General features: G+C 36.7%; 1 protein-coding gene across 1 annotated transcript in view; it reads left to right on the forward strand.

Annotated features, from left to right (window-relative positions):
* The window catches only part of TMPRSS15 (transmembrane serine protease 15), a 144,192-nt gene that overhangs the window by 68,254 nt on the left and 49,519 nt on the right, over window positions 1–26,419 (forward strand). Inside the window, exons 14-18 of the mRNA XM_044939908.2 lie at window positions 3,932–4,021; window positions 11,596–11,721; window positions 14,072–14,212; window positions 22,721–22,831; window positions 24,762–24,894. Of these exons, the coding sequence (XP_044795843.2) occupies window positions 3,932–4,021; window positions 11,596–11,721; window positions 14,072–14,212; window positions 22,721–22,831; window positions 24,762–24,894 (601 nt within the window). The remainder of the gene's footprint in view (window positions 1–3,931; window positions 4,022–11,595; window positions 11,722–14,071; window positions 14,213–22,720; window positions 22,832–24,761; window positions 24,895–26,419) is intronic.

Raw genomic sequence — 26,419 nt, forward strand, 5'->3', positions numbered from 1 at the left:
TATTGCCACAAATATAATAAAAATATTTATATCATGACTGGTCACTATAACCTGTGAATGGAAATAAAAATTTTGACTGAACTCCAAATTTTCTTTTTATATAGCAACCTAATCTTTTAAAATGTTGTCTGTAATATTGTAGGACTTATGTATTACTATGATTACAAGAAAATTCCTAATTTTAAAAATTAGCCCCTTTGAACATATTCAAATATCAATGTGAGTAGTATTTCTTAAACTGCACCTATTATTTCCCTCACATAAAAGTAGCCATCAGAAACCTATTTTTATCACCCTTATTTCTTGCTTGAAATATCTTGTCAGAAATAACTTTAATTTGAACCCTTTTATTGTAAGTGAAGGCCTGACTCTCCTCTTTTCCACTATACAGTAAATGCCTCCACATTGACACATATCTCATTTATGTTAGAGGTTTAAGCATGGATTAAAAATGACGTGCCTCAAGGAAAATATCTATCCCTGACAACCACTTTGCAAAATACTGCATATTATTTACATATTGCATGCAGTGAAGATCCCTACTGGCATAGGAAGAACTTACTCAGAAAAAAAAAAAAGAAAGAAAGAAAACAAGTCTTTGAGAGAACAACTCCAAAAAAAAGAAAAATGGGAAAGTTTAACAACCGTAACTGAATAAGGTTCCCCATATCAAGAGGCTATTTGACTCTCATTTTCTGGGTGGAGATGGCTTATTAAATGACACAGCAGGACCTTGATCTCCAGAATTACATTTCATGAGTCTTTGGCTCCTCTATTAAGAAGCACATGCTACATCTCTACTATAGCAACACTACCATTAAAATCAACTGTGTCATCATGTTTAGAATGGCTGAAAGTGCCTTTGCCAATTTCTTACAGTCATTTATATACCAGAAGTAATTGATACCCATCTTATAAGGCCAATGAACAGAGATACTTACTGATCAGTTATATGATATAAAATTACATTTGAAATGTATTTCAATAAGTACTTCTTACGGATTTTATTATTTTAAAAGTACTTTAAAGTGTTGAATTTTCCAAGATTACTATTCAGAAGAGAAATGCTAAGTCAACTGCCTGCCCTGACAGACTTAACAATACACTTAACAGCATTTTAGTTCTGATCGTGTGTTTAAGTCCTATGTACTCATCTACATATAATGTACTATCAAGTGTTCAGAGAGGTGAACATGTAATGCATTCTCCGAAATTTTGACTATTTACTATATGAGGAGTATACAATTTAGAAATTTTCCTGTTCCTTGAAGAGAAAATGAGAATGATGTTTAAACAACAGCATCCCTAGCCGCCACACTGGGTATGGGTAAACTTACAAAGTAGGAAGAGCTAGCTTCCTCCCCGCCACCATCCTTCTTCAATCTGCAGTGTTACTTTTGTCCTTGTAGTTACATTCTCCCTTTCCATCAATGTCCTATATGATTGAAGGAAGAATTTCAAGGTACTTAGAATTATAGAAAATTACAGGCATTATATGTGGGGAAGAGTTGAGGTGTTTTAGTGGATCCCTTTTCAGGAATCCTTGCAAGACAACAAGTCACACAATCAAGGAGATGATTTGCTTCCAAGGGACAGCTGCCTGGGAGCTCGAAGTTTCTTCAGCCTTTCTCAGTGGAGAAACTGCCTTAGTTCTGAATTACCACTTTCTTAAGAAATTGCCCTTATTCTGAATTACCACTTTCTTTGGTTCCAATGTCTTCTTCAGCACCCTGTATACTCTGCTTTCTTCCTTCTATATCTGTTCATCATTGACTTTACTTTTTAGAGATCTCATCCACCTTCCCCTCTGTCCTCCTTCTCCTTGTCACCTACCCATCAAGTATATATCACCTACCCACCAAGTGCCTTTTACTGAGATGCAGTCTAAACCCTGTCTACGGCTTGGACCAGGTGGTTAAAATGATTCCATTTAATCAACCCAATAGGAGACAGTAACATACTGTGAGATGAGCTTGAGGTTAACTGAATTGAAGCCTTGACACTAACTGAATGTGCACAGCATTAGCAACTAATGGAATACCTCCAAAGTCTGGATTGCCCATTTAAAACTGAAATAGTCATAGTAATTACCTATTTCACAGAGGTGCATTGAAAATGAGTACTGAATGTGACAGGCATTTTTCACAAATTATTTCTGGTTTTTATAACAACCTTGAAAATCTCTAATATATATCTAGTTTATATATGAGAAGACCCAGTCTCAAAAAGATGAGAAACTCAGAGAAACCGTTTTACTCCACCAGCTACAACACATCTTCCTTTTGCACACCGTGTTCTCTCTCCAGATGAGGCAATGTGCACGGACATTTTGCAAACAATGAGTTTGTAGAAAGATTTTATTATTCCTGCTGAACTCATTTGTTTCTGGATAAGCCAGTCCCAGGAGTTCATATAAGTTAGGCCAAGCCCTATCACCTTACAGAACAGGATATATTGGTAATGATACTAGTTTGAGCCACAGTAACTGTCTCTGTCCCATTGTGCATATCACAAAACCCAAATCAAAGAACATTATTACCTACAAGCTTGAAAAGTGCACATAAATTGGAAGGATCCACATAAATAAGGCAGATGACATGTGAAAGAGGGATTAAACAAGAGAGTCTGATAAAAGACACTGCTGTAGATGTAAAGACATTTAATTTTCTCTTCTCTAATTTGACTTCTATGTTATTGGGAGTAAGTACACCATTATCAGGCTCCCCTGGTTGCTCAGCTGGTAAACAATCTGCCTGCACTGCAGGACACTCTGATTGGATTCCTGGGTCAGGAAGATCCACTGGAGTAGGGATAGGCTACCCACTCCAGTATTATTCCTCTTCACTGGTAGCTCAGGCAGTAAAGAATCTGCCTGCAGTGTGGGAGACCTGGGTTCAATCCCTGGGTTGGGAATATCCCCTGTAGGTGGTCAACGGCAACCCACTCCAGTATTCTTGCCTGAAGAATCCCCATAAACAGAGGAGCCTGGCAGGCTACAGTTCATGGGGTTCCAAAGAGTTGGGCATGACTGAGTGACTAAGCACACACAGCCATATCATTATCATCTGCTTTAATAATAGGAAAATATATACTTATCTTGATTCTCTGTATTCTTCTATTTAGGTTACTTTTATTCTTTTGATCTTAAATATAATATGATATTAAAAAGTAAGAACTGGAACGCTTAAAGTAGCTGAGGAATTTTTATATTACTTTAGAATGGTCTTCTAATAAGCAAGATAAATAAATATGAAGTAGGTTACGAATTTCAAAAAGTTAGTTTACCTACTTGAAGCATCATACTCTTAACTGGAAGATCGGCGCTATGTTTTTTCTTATAAATTTGTGTTTAGTTCAGTCCCAACTTCACTCCTAGACAATCTAGGGTAACTATTTAGAAAGTAGCAATTGTGTTTGTCTCCTTTTCTTGAACATCACATGCCTCAATACAGTATACAGAATGGTGAAGCTTCTCGATTAAAGAAAAGTAGGAAAAAAAGAAGAAAAAATAAGAAATGATAGGATTAGTTATTTACTAGTCCTTCTCATAAGAGAGAGGCATATACTATATATGTTCCATTACAAAGATTCATCTATTTTTTCTAAAGCAAGGAGTTGATACTTTATTTCATGAAGACTACCTATAAAAGATGCTTGTCAAAATTGTTTCCTTGGCCAGATAATTTTGGAAAATGCAGAACACTATTATGCCTTCTTGGGGAATCACAAAGATCATAAAAATATATAAGGGTTTGAGAAATTCTTCAGTAAAGAAACCTGTTAGCCTATATTTTCCCTCACACAAGCTCTAAAATGTATCTGACAAAACCAGTATTCCAAGAAATAAAATTGGAAATTTGCTGGCATATAGTATTACAGCTCTGAAATAAATATTATGTTACTAATGATTTTTCTTTGCTTTCCTTTTCAGCGGACTGTGGAGGGCCTCATGACCTGTGGGAGCCAAATACAACATTCACGTCTATAAACTTCCCAAACAACTACCCTAATCAGGCTTTCTGTGAGTCATTTCTTTTCCAGATCATGGGAAACAAATGTATATATCAAAGTTAGATTCTCCCCTTGACACAGCAAACTAGATTATAAATTTGCTATATCTGGATACAACTACTACATCTATGAGCTCACTTAATATAATGAGAAGAATAACAATGATTAATGACTAACTTTTTTAGCATTTATTTTATGCCAGTCATAGCACTAGTGCTTAATATAACTTATTTTAGTCAGTTCTTACAATAATTCTTTAAAACAGGTTATATTATGATAATTCTCCCATTTAAAAGTTTAAAAAAAAATAAGTAAAAGAGGTAGTAGCCTTATTCCAGATACCAGTCTCCTTGATTATGCATATATTGTTTATCTTGTGTATAGCAAGTTTGAGTTCCATAGTGTAAGATCAGTGGAAAGTACATAAAGCAAAGAGCCAATTGTGACACCCACATCTTTTTTTTTCCCAATGTTAAATACTATTTATTTATACATATTTTAACAAATGTAAACTGTGAACAAAATTATTCTATTTACTCAGATATTACCGTTTCTGTTATTTTTCCTTCTTTCTTGGCATTCCAGGGTCCCCTCTGCTATCATTTTTTTTTCCCCTGTGAACTTTCTTTAACATTTCTTTTAATTCAGGTCTACTGGCAATGAATTCTTTTAATTTTCTTTCTTCTGAAAATGGCTTTAATTTTCATTGTTGAAGAATACATTTGCTGATTAAACGATTCTGGGTTGATAGTTTTCTGTTTTGTTTTCAAAGCACTTTATAAATAGTGTTTCACTATTTCTGGCCTCCACAATTTCTTTTTTTTTAATTTATTATACTTTTTATTTTGTACTGGAATATAGCCAATTAACAATGTTGTGATAGTTTCAGGTGGACAGCAAAGGGATTCATCCATATATATATATATTTTTTAATAACTACAGATTAAAGAGAATAAAGCTGGTAGTGATTAAAATCCCAATATAAAGTGAAAGTATTAGTCTCTCTGTCATGTCTGACTCTTTGCAACCTCATGGACTATATAGCCCCACCAGACTCCTCAGCCCATAGAATTCTCCAGGCAAGAATACTGGGGTGGGTTGTCATTCCCTTTTCCAGGGGATCTTCCCCACCCAGGGATCAAGCCCAGGTCTCCTGCATTTAAGGCATTCTTTACAACCTGAGCCACCAGGGAAGCAGTCCCAATATATTCCAATAAAAGATGAAATAATTATAGGGGACTGGAATGCAAAAGTAGGAAGTCAAGAAACACCTGGAGTAACCGGCAAATTTGGCCTTGGAATACAGAATGAAGCAGGGCAAAGACTAATAGAGTTTTGCCAAGAAAATGCACTGGTCGTAGCAAACACCCTCTTCCAACAACATAAGAGAAGACTCTACACATGGACATCACCAGATGGTCAACACCAAAATCAGATTGATTATATTCTTTGCAGCCAAAGATGGAGAAGCTCTATACAGTCAACAAAAACAAGACCACAAGCTGACTGTGCTCAGATCATGAACTCCTTATTGCCAAATTCAGACTTAAATTGAAGAAAGTAGGGAAAACCACTAGACCATTCAGGTATGACCTAAATCAAATCCCTCATGATTATACAGTGGAAGTGACAAATAGATTTAAGGAACTAGATCTAATAGAAAGAGTGTCTGATGAACTATGGACTGAGGTTCCTGACATTGTCCAGGAGACAGGGATCAAGACCTTCCCCATGGAAAAGAAATGCAGAAAAGCAAAATGGCCGTCTGGGGAGGCCTTACAAATAGCTGTGAAAAGAAGAGAAGCGAAAGCAAAGGAGAAAAGGAAAGATATAAACATCTGAATGCAGAGTTCCAAAGAATAGCAAGAAGGGATAAAAAAGCCTTCCTCAGCGACCAATGCAAAGAAATAGAGGAAAACAACAGAACAGGAAAGGCTAGAGATCAATGGCACCCCACTCCAGTACTTTTGCATGGAAAATCCCATGGACGGAGGAGCCTGGTAGGCTGCAGTCCACGGGGTCGCGAAGAGTCGGACACGACTGCGCGACTTCACTTTCACTTTTATGCATCGGAGAAGGAAATGGCAACCCACTCCAGTGTTCTTGCCTGGAGAATCCCAGGGATGGGGGAGCCTGGTGGGCTGCCGTCTATGGGGTCGCACAGAGTCGGGCACGACTGAGGCGACTTAGCAGCAGCTGCAGCAGCAGAGATCTCTTCAAGAAAATTAGAGATACCAAGGGAACATTTCATGCAGAGTTGGGCTCGATAAAGGACAGAAATGGTATGGACTGAACAGAAAAAGAAGATATTAAGAAGAGGTGGCAAGAATACATAGAAGAACTGTACAAAAGAGATCTTCAAGACACAGATAATCACGATGGTGTGATCTCTCACCTAGAGCCAGACATCCTGGAATGTGAAGTCAAGTGGGCCTTAGAAAGCATCACTCACTATGAACAAAGTGGAGGTGATGGAATTCCAGTGGAGTTATTTCAAATCCTAAAAGATGAGGCTGTCTAAGTGCTGCACTCAATATGCCAGCAAATTTGGAAAACTCAGCAGTGGCCACAGGACTGGAAAAGGTCAGTTTTCATTCCAATCCCAAAGAAAGGCAATGCCAAAGAATGCTCAAACTACCACACAATTGCCGCACTCATCTCACACGCTAGTAAAGTACTGCTCAAAATTCTCCAAGCCAGGATTCAGCAATACCTGAACCATGAACTTCCAGATGTTCAAGCTGGTTTTAGAAAAGGCAGAGGAACCAGAGATCAAATTGCCAACATCCGCTGGATCATGGAAAAAGCAAGAGAGTTCCAGAAACACATCTATTTCTGCTTTACTGACTATGTCAAAGCCTTTGACTGTGTGGATCACAATAAACTGTGGAAAATTCTGAAAGAGATGGGAATACCAGACCACCTGACCTGCCTCTTGAGAAACCTATATGCAGGTCAGGAAGCAACAGTTAGAATTGGACATGGAACAACAGACTGGTTCCAAATAAGCAGGGTGACAATATACAGCCTTCAAGGCTGTATATTGTCACCCTGCTTATTTAACTTCTATGCAGAGTACATCATGAGAAGCGCTGGTCTGGAAGAAGCACAAGCTGGAATCAAGATTGCCGGGAGAAATATCAATCACCTCAGATATGCAGATGACACCACCCTTATGGCAGAAAGTGAAGAGGAACTAAAAAGCCTCTTGATGAAAGTGAAAGAGGAGAGTGAAAAAGTTGGCTTAAAGCTCAACGTTCAGAAAACGAAGATCATGGCATCTGGTCCCATCACTTCATGGGAAATAGCTGGGGCAGTGTAAGACTTTATCTTTGGGGGCTCCAAAATCACTGCAGATGGTGACTGCAGCCATGAAATTAAAATACGCTTACTCCTTGGAAGAAAACTTATGACCAACCTAGATAGCATATTCAAAAGGAGAGACATTACTTTGCCAACAAAGAGTCGTCTAGTCAAGGCTATGGTTTTTCCAGTGGTCATGTATGGACGTGAGAGTTGGACTGTGAAGAAAGCTGAGTGCCAAAGAATTGATGCTTTTGAACTGTGGTGTTGGAGAAGACTCTTGAGAGTCCCTTGGACTGCAAGGAGATCCAACCAGTCCATCCTAAAGGAGATCAGCCTTGGGATTTCTTTGGAAGGAATGATGCTAAAGCTGAAACTCCAGTACTTTGGCCACCTCATGTGAAGAGTGGACTCATTGGAAAAGACTCTGATGCTGGGAGGGTTTGGGGGCAGGAGGAGAACGGGATGACAGAGGATGAGATGGCTGGATGGCATCACTGACTCGATGGACGTGAGTCTGAGTGAACTCCGGGAGTTGGTGATGAACAGGGAGGCCTGGCGTGCTGCGGTTCATGGGGTCGCAAAGAGTCGGACACTTTGAGCGACTGAACTGAACTGAACTGAATATGAAGGATACTAAAAAATTCTAAGCCTAGAGAGAAGAGGCTTGTATGATAAAACCAGATAAAGCTTATATCTAGGTCATTAGTCCTAAATAGAGATGCTCATTAGAACTGTATAGAGATTGTTTCTGTTAAAGTTGAAGGCTCCATGGCCCATCCCGCCAAAGATTCCACACTAGTATTTTGAGAAACAGACATGTTCTTCCCCTGCCTTCCATGGCCTCTAATAGCACCACCAACCTAAATGGAAAATTCTACCAGTGAAAAAAATACCCCAATGACAGTGAAAAATGTGTTATTAGAAAATGTCAGTGTTTCTTCCTTCAAATGATCCAGAGATCATATCATTCTGATAGGATAATAGAGTCACTATTATAGGGAGATATCTGATTAAAAAAAATAAACAGCCATTAATCTAATTTGACTTGTATGGGGAACCAGAGATTATCATCTCTATTTAGCATAGAAATTATCTTTTAAACATTTGTACAAAGTAATGATGTAAAAGAATCCAAAAATAAGTGGAACATTGAAATAACAATTTGGAGACATTTATTAAATTTATTAACTTTTTAATGAAATCTTTTTTGAGTGCTTTATTTGTTACGTACTGAAGTAAGTAAAGAAGAAACAAACAATTCAGTCTAGATAAGGATTCAGATAACTTGTCAGACATCACACAATGCCTAAGGCCCTGTTTGTAATAAGGGCAAAGACAGGAGGCTGTGCAGGAACATAAGAAGTATTTAACATACAAAAGTTCAGAAGTAGAAGACCTTGATTTTTTCTTGAATCTTCAAGCAAAATTAAGTAATGATAACAAATGAAAATGAAATGTGAAGTTATCTCACACCATGTTAAGCAGCTTGAATTTTATTCTGAGAGCACTGAGGAGACTTTCACTGGCTTACAGGAAAATAGTGGTAAAATCAAGTTTGCATGTTAGATGGATCCATCCTTCTGTATTGCAGTCCATGGGGTTGCATAGAGTTGGACACTACACGGTGACTGAGCAACAACAAATTCTATTGCAGGATCAGAGATTGGTTGTAAGGGAGCAATTGGCCTCACGAATTAGGAGATGAAAAATAACAGTGACTTAAATTTGGATGGTGGCATTGGAGACTGAGAAGGCAATGGGATTCCAGGGATATAGGAGCTAGTATTGGCAGCCTTGGTAATTGATTGTATATGGGAGGACAGAGGTCAAGGAAGACGAGGAGGCTTCTGGTGTAGAAAACTGTGAGTGGCTGATTAGTGGTACTATTCACTGAAATAGGAAGAATGAAAAGAGGAATGAATTGGCGAAAGACATCACTGTGTGTTCCCTTTATTACTTGTTGAGTTTGAGATACTTACATTTATACACAGTAAATATTGGATAACTGGATCTACTTCTCAAGAAAATGTAGAAGATAACTTAGAGGTCCATTACTATGTCAGTGAAATGACTTCCTTAAGAGTGAATGAGAAATTCATGTAGAATGAAGAAAAGATCGGGAGCAAAATCTAAAGACTAAATCATTTAAGGAATCAATAAAAAACAAGGAGTGTTTATTGACACTAAGGCTGGAGGTGGTGGTTTAGCCGCTAGTTCAGTTCAGTTCAGTCACTCAGTCATGTCCAACTCTTTGAGACCCCATGAACTGCAGCACATCAGGCCTCCCTGTCCATCTCCAACTCCCAGAGTCCACCCAAATCCATGTCCATTGAGTCAGTGATGCCATCCAACCATCTTATCCCCTTCTGCTCTTGCCCTCAATCTTTCTCAGCATCAGGGACTTTTCAAATGAGTCGCCTGTCCACATCAGGAGGCCAAAGTATTGGCGTTTCAGCTTCAACATCAGTCCTTTCAATGAACACCCAGGACTGCCCTCCTTTAGGATGGATTGGTTGGATCTCCTTGCAGTCCAAGGGACTCTCAAGAGTCTTCTCCAACACCACAGTTCAAAAGCATCAATTCTTCGGCACTCAGCTTTCGTCATAGTCCAACTCTCACGTCCATACATGACCACTGGAAAAACCATAGCCTTGACTATATGTACCTTTGTTGACAAAGTAATGTCTCTGTTTTTTAATATGCTATCTAGGTTGGTCATAACTTTCCTTCCAATGAGTAAGCATCTTTTAATTTCATGGCTGCAATCACCATCTGCAGTGATTTTGGAGCCCCTCAAAATAAAGTCAGCCACTGTTTCCACTGTTTCCCCATCTAATTGCCATGAAGTGATGGGACCGGATCCCATGATCTTCGTTTTCTGAATATTGAGCTTTAAACTAACTTTTTCACTCTCCTTTTTCACTTTTATCAAGAGGCTCTTTAGTTCTTCTTCACTTTCTGCCATAAAGGTGGTGTCATCTGCATATCTGAGGTTATTGATATTTCTCCCAGCAACCTTGATTCCAGCTTGTGCTTCTTCCAGCCCAGCGCTTCTCATGATGTACTCTGCATAGAAGTTAAACAAGCAGGGTGACAATATACAGCCTTGACATACTCCTTTTCCTATTTGGAACCAGACTGTTGTTCCATGTCCAGTTCTAACTGTTGCTTCCTGACCTGCATACAAGTTTCTTAAGAAGCAAGTCAGGTGGTCTGGTATTCCCATTTCTTTCAGAATTTTCCACAGTTTATTGTGATCCACACAGTCAAAGGCTTTGGCATAGTCAGTAAAGCAGAAATAGATGTTTTTCTGGAACTCTCTTGCTTTTTTTGATAATCCAGCGGATGTTGGCAATTTGATCTCTGGTTCCTCTGCCTTTTCTAAAACCAGCTTGAACATCTGGAAGTTCACGGTTCATGTATTGCTGAAGCCTGGCTTCGAGAATTTTAAGCATCACTTTACTAGCATATGAGATGAGTGCAATTGTGTGGCAGTTTGAGCATTCTTTGGCATTGCCTCTCTTTGGGATTGGAATGAAAACTGACCTTTCCCAGTCCTGTGGCCACTGCTGACTTAGTCACTAAGTCATGTCCAATTCTTTTTGGACCCCATGGACTATAGTTCCCCACGCTCCTCTGTCCATGGGATTTCCCAGGCAAAAATATTGGAGTGGGTGACAATTCCCTTCTCCAGGGGGTTCTCCCAACTCTGGGACTGAACCCACGTCTCCTGCTTTGACAGGCAGTTTCTTTACCACTGTGCCACTAGGGATTCCTGATACTAAAAGGCTATAAATATTTTCTTGTTTTGTTTCAAAAGGAACTGCCATCCTATGACATATATAAATAATGGCACCAATTACTTAAAAAAATATTGAAGTTTAGTTGCCCTACAAATTACATTTTAAGTACCTCATTTCCTCTACATTTAATCTTGGAAATAAAATAAATAGAAGTAGAATATTCATATCTTTTGACATTCATATATTTTAGATTGGAGGAGTAAAAGGTTATTTTCATGCTTTGATGAAAGTATTTCATTTATATGAATAAAATAAATTCAATTAGAATAAATGATCTCAAATTTAGTTGAAATTTTACTATAAGTATTCTAGAATAGATGAAATATTTCTTCACATAGACAAATAATTAGGAATATTAGGTTTTATAAAATGAAGGAAAGATTTTTGAAAGTGATCTGAAAGTCTCAGAAGATTGAAGTTAAGAGAAATCAAAAGAAGTATATTTAAACTAACTTTATTATTTATTACTTTTAAGGTGTTTGGAATTTAAATGCACAAAAGGGAAAAAATATTCAGCTTCACTTTCAAGAATTTGACCTGGAAAATATTGCAGATGTAGTTGAAATCAGAGATGGTGAAGGAGATGATTCCTTGTTCTTAGGTAAGTCTCCAGTTTATTGTGAAAGCTGTATGGCTCAAGACAGACTGATGGAGAGAGAAAATGAAAGTGAAAGTCATTCAGTCATGTCCGACTCTTTGCCACCCCATGGACTGCAGCCTGCTAGGTTCCTCTGTTCATGGGATTCTCCAGGCAAGAATGCTTGAGTGGACAGCTGCTCCCTTCTCCAGGGGGTCTTCCCAACCCAGAGATTGAACCCAGGTCTCCCGTATTGCAGGTGGCTTCTTTACCAGCTGAGCTACCAGGGAAGCCCATGGAGAGAAAATTTCTCAATACACGTAGTTACTTTTTTACAAAGAGCAAAGTGAAAACACAACAGTAGAATAGCACATCAAATTGTGGCATTTCCAATATGGGGAGCATTCACAATGATGACAGAAAAATATTCTTTAGAATTCTTGGAAAATCAAGATTCACAGTTTTGAGTTAGCAGGTCCTAGTGATACTGCTGCTGCTGCTGATGCTGCTGCTGCGTCACTTCAGTCATGTCCGACTCTGTGACCCCATGGACGGCAGCCCACCAGGCTCGCCTGTCCCTGGGATTCTCCAGGCAAGAACACTAAGCATTATACTTTAGAGGCTAAAAGCCAAGAACATCCATTATGCAGTTTTCTATTCTATGCATTATGTATACATTGTATGTCCAAAGATAACTATTATAATATATTTTATTTTATTTCATTTCAAACTAAAGGATCAATTATGTTTATTATGCAAAATTTTTAAATGATATTTACTTTGTGTTTCACTATTACTTTGTGTCTCTAGTACTAGCTGCTTGGTTCAGGATGGGGAACACATGTATACCTGTGGCGGATTCATTTTGATATTTGGCAAAACTAATACAATTATGTAAAGTTTAAAAATAAAATAAAAATTAAAATAAATAAATAAATAAATATCTGAGAATGAGTCAAAATTGATTAAATTGATTCTTTCCAATCATTTATTGATCACTAATTTTTAATAGACATGGAGGAAAAGTGTACTATTCCAGAAGTTATTATACCTAGATCATAAATGCCTTTTAATATAATAAAGTTCTATGAAATAGAATGGCTAATATCTTATTAAACAACTACCAACTTTTAAGAAAGAAGTGTCCCTTGATAAGTCATGCTTTAAACTATGAAAATACATGAAATGTCAACTGAAACGCAAAAACAGCACACTTTTCAGAAGTGTTTTATCTAACTGTGCTTTGTGTGTGTGCTCAGTCATGTCTGACTCTCAAAAGCCTCCTGTGAGACTAGAGCCACACACAAAACCAGTAACAATGAAAGTCTCGGTGGACTATGGTGCCTTGTACCAGCAAGTACTGAGGAACTTCAAGTTTGATTTTCAATACAGTTATAAATGCATTTTCAGTAGTTTTTCCATTTTCACTTTACATTGTCTTTATAATAAAAATCTCTGTTCTCGCGATCAGTTTTTATCATTTCACCTCTTAGTATTTCCATCAATCATTGAAAAGTAAATGAGAATTCCAAAAGGATCTCATAATCATTGTTTTCAAATTTATCAGCAAGAAGCTCTTTTGATACAGAATCACTTTCAAGTATTCCAATATATAAAACATTTAACACAATGAATGTATTTTTAAATTAACTGAAGCCAGTACTTTTTAACAGGGCTACCTTTGTGGCTCAGCTGGTAAATAATCTTCCTGCAATGCCGGAGACCTGGGTTTGATCCCTGGGTTGGGAAGATCCCCTGGAGAAGGGAAAGGTTACCAAGAGGATTTTATTGTTTATGAAGGCCTGTAGCCCTAGGGATTAGAGCGGGGAAAATTGAATACCACCATTTAGGTCTACGTTATCTGTCTCTAATATATCTTTCAGATAAGGTTAGTGATTCAATTTATAAAAAAAATATCAAATGAATTTAAACAAAAATTTATTAAAAAGGCAATTGATTTATTAAGATTAACAATTCAGACTAAATTTATTGAGACAAAAATTGTAAAAAATTATTTATAATCTCCATTATTTTATAAAGGTCTTTAAAAGTGGTAAATAATTTTCTGGGGTAGCATGAGCTTTGAATAGTACTGGTGCTAAGTTAGACAATATTATGAGTAATTTCATCATTTCAATTCTAGAGCTGCAGAAACCTTAAGTAATACTGGAAAAGATCAACAAAGAAGTTGGCTTTCTTAGAAGCAGTGTATAGAATATAAGAGAATGTACACGTTTCCCTATGTGTGGGTGCTTCTTGAGCAAGCCACGCTGCGTGTTGCATATATCTGGGAGACAGAATTCAGAAAAAGGGTACATTTCCTTCTAGAGTCAAATGATTATCTCACTGGTTATCCCATTTTCTTTGGGAGCAGCTGTGTACACAGGCCCTGGTCCAGTAGAGGACGTGTTCTCAACCACCAACCGAATGACTGTGCTTTTTATCACTGATAATATGTTGGCAAAACGGGGATTTAAAGCAAATTTCACTACTGGCTATGGCTTGGGGATTCCAGGTAAGTAGGTGTGGGATTACATGCTGCCTTATAAGTTTTGGAGCCAAACAATAGAAACAGCCAGAACTTAATTTCAGTGTTTGCATTCTAGTACATTCATTCATTTTTCCTCATCTTAAAGGAGAATTTCTTCCTTCCTTTACACCTGATTAACCACTAGCTGACTTTGCTTAAAGCAGGAATCCACAGGGGTTTTTCAGCAGACCTATTTGCACTTCTCTGCTACGTAAAGAGTTGTGCATCTTGTATCTGAAGAGGGCCATTTTAAATTGTAAAGGGGGGCTTCTTGGCACTGTGAGGAAGGAGGATTGTCCATCACATTCCTTTTGCCAAGAACGTTTTCAGAGAACAGCAGGAAAACAAGTAAATGAGCTGTTTGAATGCCAAAAACATCCAATTAAAATATTAACATCAACTTCTTGGAGACAGACAGTGTGAAAAGGCATGGCCATGAAGGCAGAAGGAATTTGATGCTGATATTTGCTGGAATGCACAACCTTTTTGGTGGCTCAGATGGTAGAGTCTGCCTTCAACGCAGGAGACCCAGGTTCAATCCCTGGGTAGGGAAGATCCCCTGGAAAAGGGAATGGCAACCCACTCCAGTATTCTTGCCTGGAGAATCCCATGGACAGAGGAGACTGGCAGGCTACAGTCCATGGCATCTCCTAGAGTCAGACAGGACTGAGCAGCAAACACTTTCACTTCACACTTTTCACAACCTTCTTACCCTATATTTTTTATTACATCCATAACATAATCAGCAGGAAAAACAAAATCGTGACCTGCCTGCTCATCATGGAGAGATGTAGATATAGTTGTAGATACAGATACAGATATTTTCATTCATATATGTGAGATTTAACTCTGCTTTCAGTGGTTTAAAGAGAATTTGTATGGCTTGCTGCTCCCCTGAACTATGATTTTTTAAAATACCTCTGCCCCACCACTTAGTGGTTCTCTGGGTGGAAATATGTCAGGAAGACAGAATACATATGGCTTCCTACATCTACATTTCCCTTCCATAGGAAATTGTGGTCAGTATGTCTTTAATTAGAATGTCTAGAAAAGAGGTAGGATTGTACTATTGATCATCGTCTGGCCTATTCTCTAATACTAGAGTCATCTGTACAAATATCTGTTCCTCCACTCACAACCTAGACCTCATCCCAGAAAGTTGTGTGCTTTGAACATTACTGCAAATATGAAAAATGACCTGTAGCTTATCTATCCTCTGGCCCTGAATATAAGTCATAACAATTATTACTGTCCAAGCTACTCAGATGGGAGTAAGTGGTAGCTTAGAAAATGATGCTATTCTTCTGGAATTTGTGATTGGTATTAGATACACCTACTTAAGATTTATAAGCAACATTGACATGAATCAACCAAACAATCCACTAGTGAAGTAAATAAACAAAACATCAATTAGGGAAGTAAACAAACAAAAACATTAAGGCCTATGAAAGAATATACAGCACCAAAGAAAAGGAATAAAGACTTCAGAGCAACTGAAAATTAGAATTTATCTTAAAAAAGAGTACATGAAAAATGAGAAGCATATAGAAAGTAATATGATTTACAATTATTTTAATTTATAAAGAAAATTATTTATTTTAAATTATATTTATAATTATCTTTCAAAATAGCAAAAAAGAAAATATATTGATATGAAAATATAAATAGATGTCATGCTGCTGCTGCTGCTAAGTCGCTTCAGTCATGTCCTACTCTGTGCGACCCCATAGACGGCAGCCCACCAGGCTCCCCCGTCCCTGGGATTCTCCAGGCAAGAACACTGGAGTGGGTTGCCATTTCCTTCTCCAATGCATGAGAGTGAAAAGTGAAAGTGAAGTCGCTCAGTTGTGTCCGACTCTGAGCAACCCCATGGACTGCAGCCTACCAGGCTCCTCCATCCATGGGATTTTCCAGGCAAGAGTACTGGAGTGGGGTGCCATTGCCTTCTCTAAATAGATGTCATATGTTTGTGTAAATATAATGTGTAAGATATATAGAGAGAGTGATGTAGATAGAATAAATGTATACAAAATCAGAAACTAAATTAAATCACTGCTTTGGAAAGTAGTAATCAAGGCAATTTTGAGACCACCTGTTTTGGATTAAGTCACTTTTCTATCTCTATGACCTATTCTCTTCTTTGAGAAGAGGAATTTCTTGTCGAAACTCTACCACAACCAAATTATTATTTCTGACTCCATCAGAGGTTTTTGGTAATGGTGTGAAGTGAACTGCACAGATTTTTGGTCAATCATATACCTATTCAAAAACTCTGACACCAAAATACCACATTCTCACAAAAACGCTGCACAAAAAGCATGATCAAGAGTCAAAAATGATAGGTAAAGAGATGGAAATATATGGAAGTCTCTGATGTGCATACAGGAAAACCACCAATGCACAAATTGCAAGTAATAGTCATTCCCAAAGGAAGAGCCAATTAAAACTAACACTGAAAGTTATAATAGGAAAAAAACAATATAATGTCTACATCTGATTAAAGTGTCTGAAAAATCATGAAATATGATTGCTTATTATAAAAATTTATAAGTAGAAATCAGTGTTAGAACATTTCATATTTAAAATTTTAAATTTTAAAGGAAAGTTTTCATTAAATTTTAAAGGAGAATAAGCAGAATCAGTTTTTAAAGATGTTAAAAACCAGTTCAGCTTTATATTTTAGTCATTTCATGATGAATATTTTAAAACAGTGGCATGATATTTCTAAATTTTCAAGGAGAAACTTCTGCAATAAAGAAACTGTGTGACATTAGTATCATTGTATTTTAATGAAATACAATTATGTGCTTGGTTCTCTATTTTAAAATAGAGCAAGAAAATACCTAATAGTTACTCTCTTGGAGAGGTGGGCTTCACAACTTTTTTCCAGAGATGTCATGGAAGGAACTTTTGAGGAGTACTGTAAATGGCAGCCCACTCCAGTACTCTTGCCTGGAGAACCCCATGGAGGGAGGAGCCTGGTAGGCTACAGTCCGTGGGGTTGCAAAGAGTCAGACATGACTGAGCGACTTCACTTTCACTTTATATGTTTTTAAATTTATTCTAATTATATTTATTTATTACAATAAAATTCATTTTTCAGTGTTTATTTTCAGTGAGTATAAAACACAAATTAAAAACTTGTGGCATATTATATTAACTGCAAATTGAGTTATTAGCATTTTAATATTGTCCCATGTGTATTCACCAAATTAAAATTAATTTCAGTTCTTTCTACTTTCTTTTTTTATTGAAGTATAGTTGATTTACAATATTGTGTTATTTTCACATATATAGTACAGTGATTCATTTATATGTTTTATATATTATATATATATTCCTTTTCAGATTCTTTTCTCTTATAGGTTATTACAAAATATTGAGCACAGTCTCCTATTCTGTACAGTAGGTCCTTGTTGATTTTCTATTTCATATATAGTAGTGTTCGTGTTAATCCTAACCTCCTAATTTATCCCTCTCTCTACCTCACTTTCCCCTTTGATAATTTCTATGTCTGTTAGTCTCTTTCTGTTTTTTTCTATTTCTTTCTGTAAATAAGTTCATTTGTATTCTTTTTAATTTTTTTAAACTTTTTGTTAGAGTATAGTTGCTTTACAGTATTGGGTCAGTTACATAGAAAATAATAAAGATACTACCAGAAAATAATAGAGCTCATCAATGAATTTGATAAAGTTCCAAGATACACAATTAATACATAGAAATCTTTTGCATTCTTATAAATTAATAACAAAAGATCATAAAGAGAAATTAAGGAACCAATCCCATTTACCATCTTACCATTGCACCAGAAAGGATAAAATATGTATCATTATTTTAGAGTCCACATATAAGTAATGTCATACGATACTGGTCTTTCTGTATCTGACTGGAAATTACTATATTTTTAAAGTAATGAAGATGAATTGTAAAACCAATTGAACTAATGAGATTAAGAAAACCTAATAGCTGTAACGAATAAGGGAGTGAATGTATCCAAAAAAGTAATTATTGACCATCTACCATCAGCAAAAATGAAAACATCTTGAAACAAAATTTTAGAGAAATAGTAGGTCTTTAAGCCATATTTTAAATTGTAAAGGAAAAAGGGAGGAAAGAATTATAAAGAGAATAGGTTGGGGAAAGGAAGGCAGCAACACCTCTTTCATCAAAAATATTACAGTTGCTGGCTTTATTCAAGTCTTCTAATAAAGTAAATACATTAGGACTTTGAAAAATATTACACACAATTTCTAGTCAAGATAAAAGCCAAAAGAACATAATCTATGGCTTACAACACAAAATAGATAGGAGATTTATGGCCTAGGTATTGTTTTTATTTGTTTGCCCTTTCAAAAGATTTCAGTTACTATGATAATGTTATTTAGGCAATAAATCATTTAGAGAAAATTTCCTGGATTGAAACTAAAATGGAGTCTTCCATGACCATCACTCTGTGTTGAATATGTTGCGAATGTGGTCTCAACATTCCTCTTGGCCAGGGAAGACTTATGCTGCTAGGGACTAGAAAATGGAATGATTGCGTCATTATCAACATAATCTTCTCCCAGAGGGATTTTTTTACACCAAAAGACTGAAAAGCAATTACAGACACAGTGAATTGGCAGTGGCAGATAATCACACTGGTAATGGAAGGAGAGATTAGGAACACACATCTTTATATTGGTGTCCTGCTTTGCTGGTCATTTCAGGAAAAAAGGAGCAAAGGAATATCATAAATATGCAGCATGAATGTGCTTCATTTATCTTCCAAGATATTTTAGGTACACCTTCCAAAGTACTTAAGTGACATGTAAAACTATATATATTTTTGTATCTCCTTTCTTTATCTTAGTTTTCACATTTTATTTACATTAAACTAGAGTATAAGAAATAGGATTTATTAAGATCACTCTCCTCTGAATGTCCCCTTATTGCTCTTTTCTGAATTGCAGAGTCTTAATTTGGAACTCAATAGTACTTATCTGGCAACTGTGGAAGTGGCAGCTGATTACATTTAGGGGTTCAGCGCCCTTCCCAGATCGTGTGGCATGTGCCTTAGAGATCAGTTCAGTTCCATTTAAAACCAGGCATATGTTGACTAAATGAGGCAGGGCTATTGGAGACTTCATAAAAAGGAGATGGGGAAATTCAGTTCTTAGCAATGTTTCTTTTTGTCTCTCTCACTATGGGCATAAAATGATCAGAAATAAGACTCCAGAGGCCACAGAGAGTTAAACTTTTGGATTAAATTCTTGAAGTCTAATTGTTACATGCTGCAAAGAATCAGAATCCAGTTCATGTACATAAAGGGAAATTTTGAAACAATTTATTTAAATTTCTCAGAATTTGTCATTTATTTTCAGTTCAGCAGCAATAGATTATTTTTTCCCATTCGGCATTATTTTTAATCCAACAGACTCATCTTATGAAGATAAGGTAATTTTTCTATGTTCATTTGGTATAACACTAACAGCTTTGGCTAGAGCAGAAAAATGAACTACAATTTTCAGATATTTACACATGCTTTCATTCATGTTTTTATTCTGTTATTTAAATTTTAATTCAATGGATACCTGCTTTTTGAATTAAATATAGCCTGGCTATACTAGTAAAAGAGTAAAATTATTAATAAATTATCAATGATTAAATTATTGGCATTTAAAACTCATTTTTACCTAATGACTTTAAAAATCTATGAAAACAAAGTAATGGGATAATTTAAAAATAACTAGTGGTGACTAATATTCTATAAGTATATTAAGTTATTTGATTATGGATACAAAATTAAGCTGTCAGCTTTTAAAATAAATATAATATATATTAAAATATAGATTTAAAATAGATTTAAATTCAACACAAGTATACCTCATTTTAAGTATTTCTGCTTTCTAAACTCAATACTGGAAAGATTAAAATATAAAGTCAGTTAAAACATTGAGGCTTGCCTATAGAATAAGTAGCTGTCTTTGCCCATTTATTATCTCACTAATCTGGTTTAGAAATATGTGTTCGTGAAATAAATTGATAATTGCATTTACAAGAACCTTCCTAATAGTATTATATATTTGATATATGTAACCTACACTCGGTGGATAAACATTTGTAGAAGCAACTATCCCAATCACGCCTTTCTTAAAGTATTTTTTATTAAAGTAACTTAAATTTGGGTTGAAAAAATATAGGCTTTATCAAAGTTTAAAATAACAGATACGAATACCTCCAATTATTGCTGTGAGATTCCTGGAGGAAAGCATTAGGTATGATTTCTTGCATTATCTGGAGAAGAAAGGAGCACAACCAGCACACAGAAGTATCAATGAAAAGGATGACCTCTAAGGATTGCTACTTTTACTGTTAAGGATAAAATTCATTCTGCATTCAGTGTATTCATATTGGCACAGTAAATACATTCAATTTTTTAAAAAATGATTCTCATAATATACTGAAGACATAAGCAGTATTTATCCCACTATATCAAAGAAACTGAGCTTCTAAAAGATTAATTTATTTGTCCAAGATCAAAAATAAATGAAAAGAAAATGCTTAAATTGAAGGTCAAACCAGTCACATGACTCCAGAGCTTATGTTATAACCTGCACCCAAATTCAAACAATTAAATTTTATCTTCATAATTCATAAATTTGATTTTTATTTTTCAAGTCAATAGTTATCATCAACCAACTGTATACTTTTTAAATGTATTTTTTGATATCATACTTTTAATTATTTCTTCATATTGTTTATTATTAATGTGCATGCTGATTTTTGAGGCATATCCACTTACCTAATGCAAATTAATTTACTTAACATTAAACAAATATCTACTGATTCTTACTTTGTTCCAGTCATTTTGTCAAGTCTAAGGCATATAAAAATGAAGAAACAAGGCATATAGATATTACAGCTAGTATTACAGATGCAACTTAATGAATGGACTCAATGAGAGCATTTATAGAAAAAGCTTTGCTTTTGCCCATCTTTGTTGTTCAGTTACTTAGGTGTGTGCAATCCTTTGTGATGCCTTGGAGCAGCACACCAGGCTTTCTTGTCCCTTCTCTGTCTCCCAGAGTTTGTTCAAACTCATGTCCATTGAGTCAGTGATACCTTCCAACCATCTCATCCTCTGTCGTCCCCTTCTCCTCCTGCCTTCAATCTTTCCAAGCATTGGGGTCTTTTCCAATGACTTAGCTCTTCCCATCAAGTGTCCAAAGTATTGGAGCTTCAGGATCAGTCCTTCCGATAAATATTCAGGGTTGATTTCCTTTAGGATTGACTGGTTTGATCACCTTGCTGTGTCCAAGAGACTCTCAAGAGTCTTCTCTAGTACCTCAGTTTGAAAACATCAGTTCTTCTGCACTCAGGCTTCTTTATGGTCCAGCCTTTCATCTGTACATGAATACTGGAAAAACCATAGCTTTGACTATACAGACATTTGTCGGCAAAATAATGTCTCTGCTTTTTAATACACTGTCTAGGTTTGTCATAGCTTTTCTTCCAAGGAGCAAACGTCTTTTAATTTCATGGCTGAAGTCACTATTTGGAGCCCAAGAAAAGCCTCTTAATACCCAACTGCTATTTTCTTTCTCAGAAAAATCCAGATTCCACATGGCCCCAGTGGAGATTCTAATATCAGGATGTAGCTAGTCCTCCCAAGCCACAATCAAAAAACAACTCTAGGGTAGCAAACCCCTCTTTTCCAGTGAGATGAGCATTCCCCAAGAGCAAAACTCCATAAGAATAAACAAATATTTCCAGGAAGCATAGTTCTCATTCCCTTTAAACACTGACTATATCAAGTAGACATCTTTTGCACAACTCAAATTCTGGAAGCAAGCACCATATGTATTCCGATCCTCTCTTGTCCAGCCTCTTCATTGTCCTTCTGTGTTTTCATGTCCAAGCACATTCCCAATAATTCCAGCCCTGCTTTCCGTTTCCTTTCAAATTACGGCTATTGCAGTTTCCATTTCTTTAGATGACTTTTTCCCACCTGACCATGCTTTAATTAAACTATTTCCAGCTTGGTACAACTTTGATTCCACATTTCTATGTAAGAAAGGGTTGGCGGTATCATTTAGATGGTAAAACCAAGAGATCTCTCTATACTTGTGAACATTCCAGTGGTTGTTACTTGTACATTCACATTCATTGGGTTGGAAGAATTTATAAGATTTACAGAGACGATGTGGGATGGTATGTCCAAAATCTCTCACACATCGCTTGGAACTGCCCTGCCCTCTGCTGCAAAGGAGATGCTTAAGGTTTTGTTCATATTCTAACTAAACCATGTCTCCAGCTTTGACAGGACTATTGCAAAAGCATTTGGAGGAATTGTTTTCTCATATTCAATATCAAAGTCAGGTTAACCAAGGACTGTGGCAAAGAATGGATGTTTAAAGGGACAGAAATGGGATGGGTACTCCAGAATGGTCTATTTGTCATTTCATTATCCTATATAATATCCTGTATAATACATATTTTTCCCCTCCATAGAACCCTGCAAGGAAGACAATTTTCAGTGCAAGAATGGGAAGTGTATTCCGCTGGTGAATCTCTGTGACGGTTTTCCACACTGTAAGGATGGCTCAGATGAAGCACATTGTGGTATGTTTTATTTTTAGGGAAAAACTTTGATCATCTTAATTTCTACATTTGGATTCTACAAATACAAAAGGAAGAGTATGACTATATCTATTAGGACATATCTTGGTACTTATGGGTTATGATTTCCTGGTGATTTTAGTGCCTCTGCCACCATTCTGGTTATAAGAAATGCTAACACATGAACTTATTTCTGTTTAAAGTTGACTATATTTAATACCTTTAAGTCTGTGTGCGTTAAGTTGCTTCAGTCGTGTATGACTCTGTGCGACCCTATGGACTGCAGCCTGCCAAGCTCCTGTGTCCATGTGATTTCCGAGACGAGAATACTGGAGTGGGTTGCCATTTGCTTCTCCAGGTGATCTTCCTGAGCAAGGGATTGAACTTGCACCTCTTAGGTCTCCTGCATTGGCAGGCAGGCTCTTTACCACTATGGCCACCTGGGAACCCCAGATGTAGGTCTAGGACAATGCATTTTCAGGTAAAAAGCATAAAATACCTCAGAAAGACAACAGCCCATGCCAGCCACCACTCTTACTTTTACACTTTGTACCTTGCCTACACACAGAGGCCCCCTCATGCTCATTTATAACTGACTTTCTTAGATTTTCCTTGCATTCTTGATTCTTCAGTATCTAATTTTCCTCCTGCCTTGAGTCTCCTGTCCAGCCCTTCTCCAGCTCTCTGTTACATTAGGAATAATGACTACTTTTACTCTGTCCTACTTTATAATTTAAAAAAAAAAATAGTAAAAGCTATGCATGATGTGCATGTGCTGTAACAGAGTGCTGTAAAATGATCTTAACATAATTGGAATTAACTCTGTTTCACTGAAAACTGAGGCTTGGAGGAGTTAAGTAGCTGCAAAAGATTAGACATCTAGTAAGGCTTAGGGCTATGTTTTCAACCCAAGTCTGTCTAATTCTACAGGCAATGCCTTTATTCTTTTTATCATCAGAAAAAATGGTGAACAGTAGCAAACACTTTCAGAATTATTGTATGGCATTTGCGGGAAAAACTATGATGGTGATATTTTATCTGTTTGATAAACTAACTCTCTTAGCCCAGTCTCCCACCTAACCGCTAATGGCCTTAACACTCTGTCCAAAATGGTTGTAAATTGAAGGGGAATGACAGAAACCAAACAGCAGAAAAATAAGGTCAAAGAAAATACCTTCTGGAGAGAGAAGTAAGAAAAAAAAATGTTTAAAGTTATTCTTGAATTTGTTTTCCTTCTTTTGGTAACTATGCTTATAAGATAAGCTCTTCAAAATAGATTTATTTTCTGTTTATGTGCTGTACTGATATGCAATGAACTTACATATCTCTGCCAGTTCCATCTTTATAAACACATGAAAAAGCAAAATTCATACTACCAAACTTATCGTTTTCAACTTAAGACTTCCATCATGTTCTTAAGAAAAACACCAATACAGTATACTAACGCATATATATGGAATTTAGAAAGATGGTAACAATAAGCCTGTGTACGAGACAGCAAAAGAGACACTGATGTATAGAACAGTCTTATGGACTCTGTGGGAGAGGGAGAGGGTGGGAAGATTTGGGAGAATGGCATTGAAACATGTAAAATATCATGTATGAAACGAGTCGCCAGTCCAGGTTCGATGCACGATACTGGATGCTTGGGGCTGGTGCACTGGGACGACCCAGAGGGATGGAATGGGGAGGGAGGAGGGAGGAGGGTTCAGGATGGGGAACACATGTATACCTGTGGCGTATTCATTTTGATATTTGGCAAAACTAATACAATTATGTAAAGTTTAAAAATAAAATAAAATTGAAAAAAAAAAGAAAAATCATATACTATCAATCTCTAAATGTTAAGAACATTACATGTTTAGCTTAAGAGTCCAACATGTGCTTATTGGCTTGGGTCACAGTGACCCTGTGTATGATCTCATCTTTTTAGTGCGTCTCTTCAATGGCACGACAGACAGCAGTGGTTTGGTGCAGTTCAGGATCCAAAGCATATGGCATGTAGCCTGTGCTGAGAACTGGACAACCCAGATCTCAGATGATGTGTGTCAGCTGCTGGGACTAGGGTAAGTAAGTCCACTCAGCTCTCAAATTATTCTCAAGCTTTTTTATGGGTTTCAAATTGGGTTTATTAAGAAATTTAAAATTTGTGGAAGTCATGAATTTAGAAAATACATATGCTCAAAAGGAAGAAAACGTAAATCTTGTTTAACCCCATTCTCAAAAAGACAACCACAGTTAATAATCTTTCAAGAAATATTACATAAATATGAGTATACAGAAATAGTATATTATAAAATCATGCAAAATACCATATTATAAGCTGTTTTGTAACCTATTTATGCATGAACATTTCTCATGTCATTAAATATTGTCTATAAGTTGTCTTCTTTAACAAAAGGAAATATTCCATTTTATGCTCTATTATAATGTAATTATAATTAATCACATGGGTAATGGAGAGAACATGCTTTTGCTATGTCTTCCTGACCCATTCATGATAGTTCTTTTGGAAAATTTGAAGAAGTATTATTGTCATGAGAAAGAAAATGTGCAGGATTCCAAGACTTAATTCAAGTAATAATTCCATATTAATGACTCTCAAAAAATTACTATCAGTTCAGTTCATTCACTCAGTCGTGTCCGACTCTTTGCTACCCCATGGACTGCAGCACACCAGGCTTCCCTGTCCTTCACCATCACCTAGAGTTTGCTCAAACTCATGTCCATTGAGTCGGTGGAGCGTTGGTTATGGGGCATAATGTTTTTTGATGAAAAAGCAACAAAACTCTGAAATGGATAGTTGTATATCCTCACTTCAAGTAAAGCACTGGATAAGTGGCACTGACTCGAGATTCCTACTTTAATGTTGCTTTTAGATAAATAGTGAGTCCATGCAGGTGAGGCCCTAGGAAGTTATTTGCTTCCACTCAGTTCAGTTCCCTTGATCAGTCATGTCTGACTCTTTGCAATCCCATGGACTGCAGCACACCAGGCCTCCCTGTCCATCACCAAGTCCCAGAGTTATTCAAACTTGTGTCCATTGAGTCAGTGATGCCATCCAACCATCTCATCCTCTGTCGTCCCCTTCTCCTCCTGCCTTCAATCTTTCCCAGCATCAGGGTCTTTTCCAGTGACTCAGTTCTTTGCATCAGGTGGCCAAAGTATTGGAGTTTCAGCGTCAGCATCAGTCCTTCCAATGAATATTCAGGACTGATTTCCTTTATGATGGACTAGTTGGATCTCCTTGCAGTCCAAGGGAGTCTCAAGAGTCTTCTCCAACAACACAGTTCAAAAGCATCAGTTCTTCGGCACTCAGCTTTCTTTATAGTCCAACACACACATCCATGCATAACTATTGGAAAAACCATAGCTTTGACTAGACGGACCTTTGTTGGCAAAGTAATATCCCTGCTTTTTAATATGCTGTCTAGGTTGGTCATAATTTTCCTTCCAAGTAGAAAGTGTCTTTTAATTTCATGACTGCAGTCACCATCTGCAGTGATTTTGGAGCCCAGAAAAATAAAGTCTCTCACTGTTTCCATTGTTTCCCCATCTATTTGGCATGAAGTGATGGGACTGGATGCCATA

The sequence above is a fragment of the Bubalus bubalis genome, chromosome 1 (genome assembly GCF_019923935.1).
Source record: "Bubalus bubalis isolate 160015118507 breed Murrah chromosome 1, NDDB_SH_1, whole genome shotgun sequence".
In the NCBI taxonomy this organism is placed as follows: domain Eukaryota; kingdom Metazoa; phylum Chordata; class Mammalia; order Artiodactyla; family Bovidae; genus Bubalus; species Bubalus bubalis.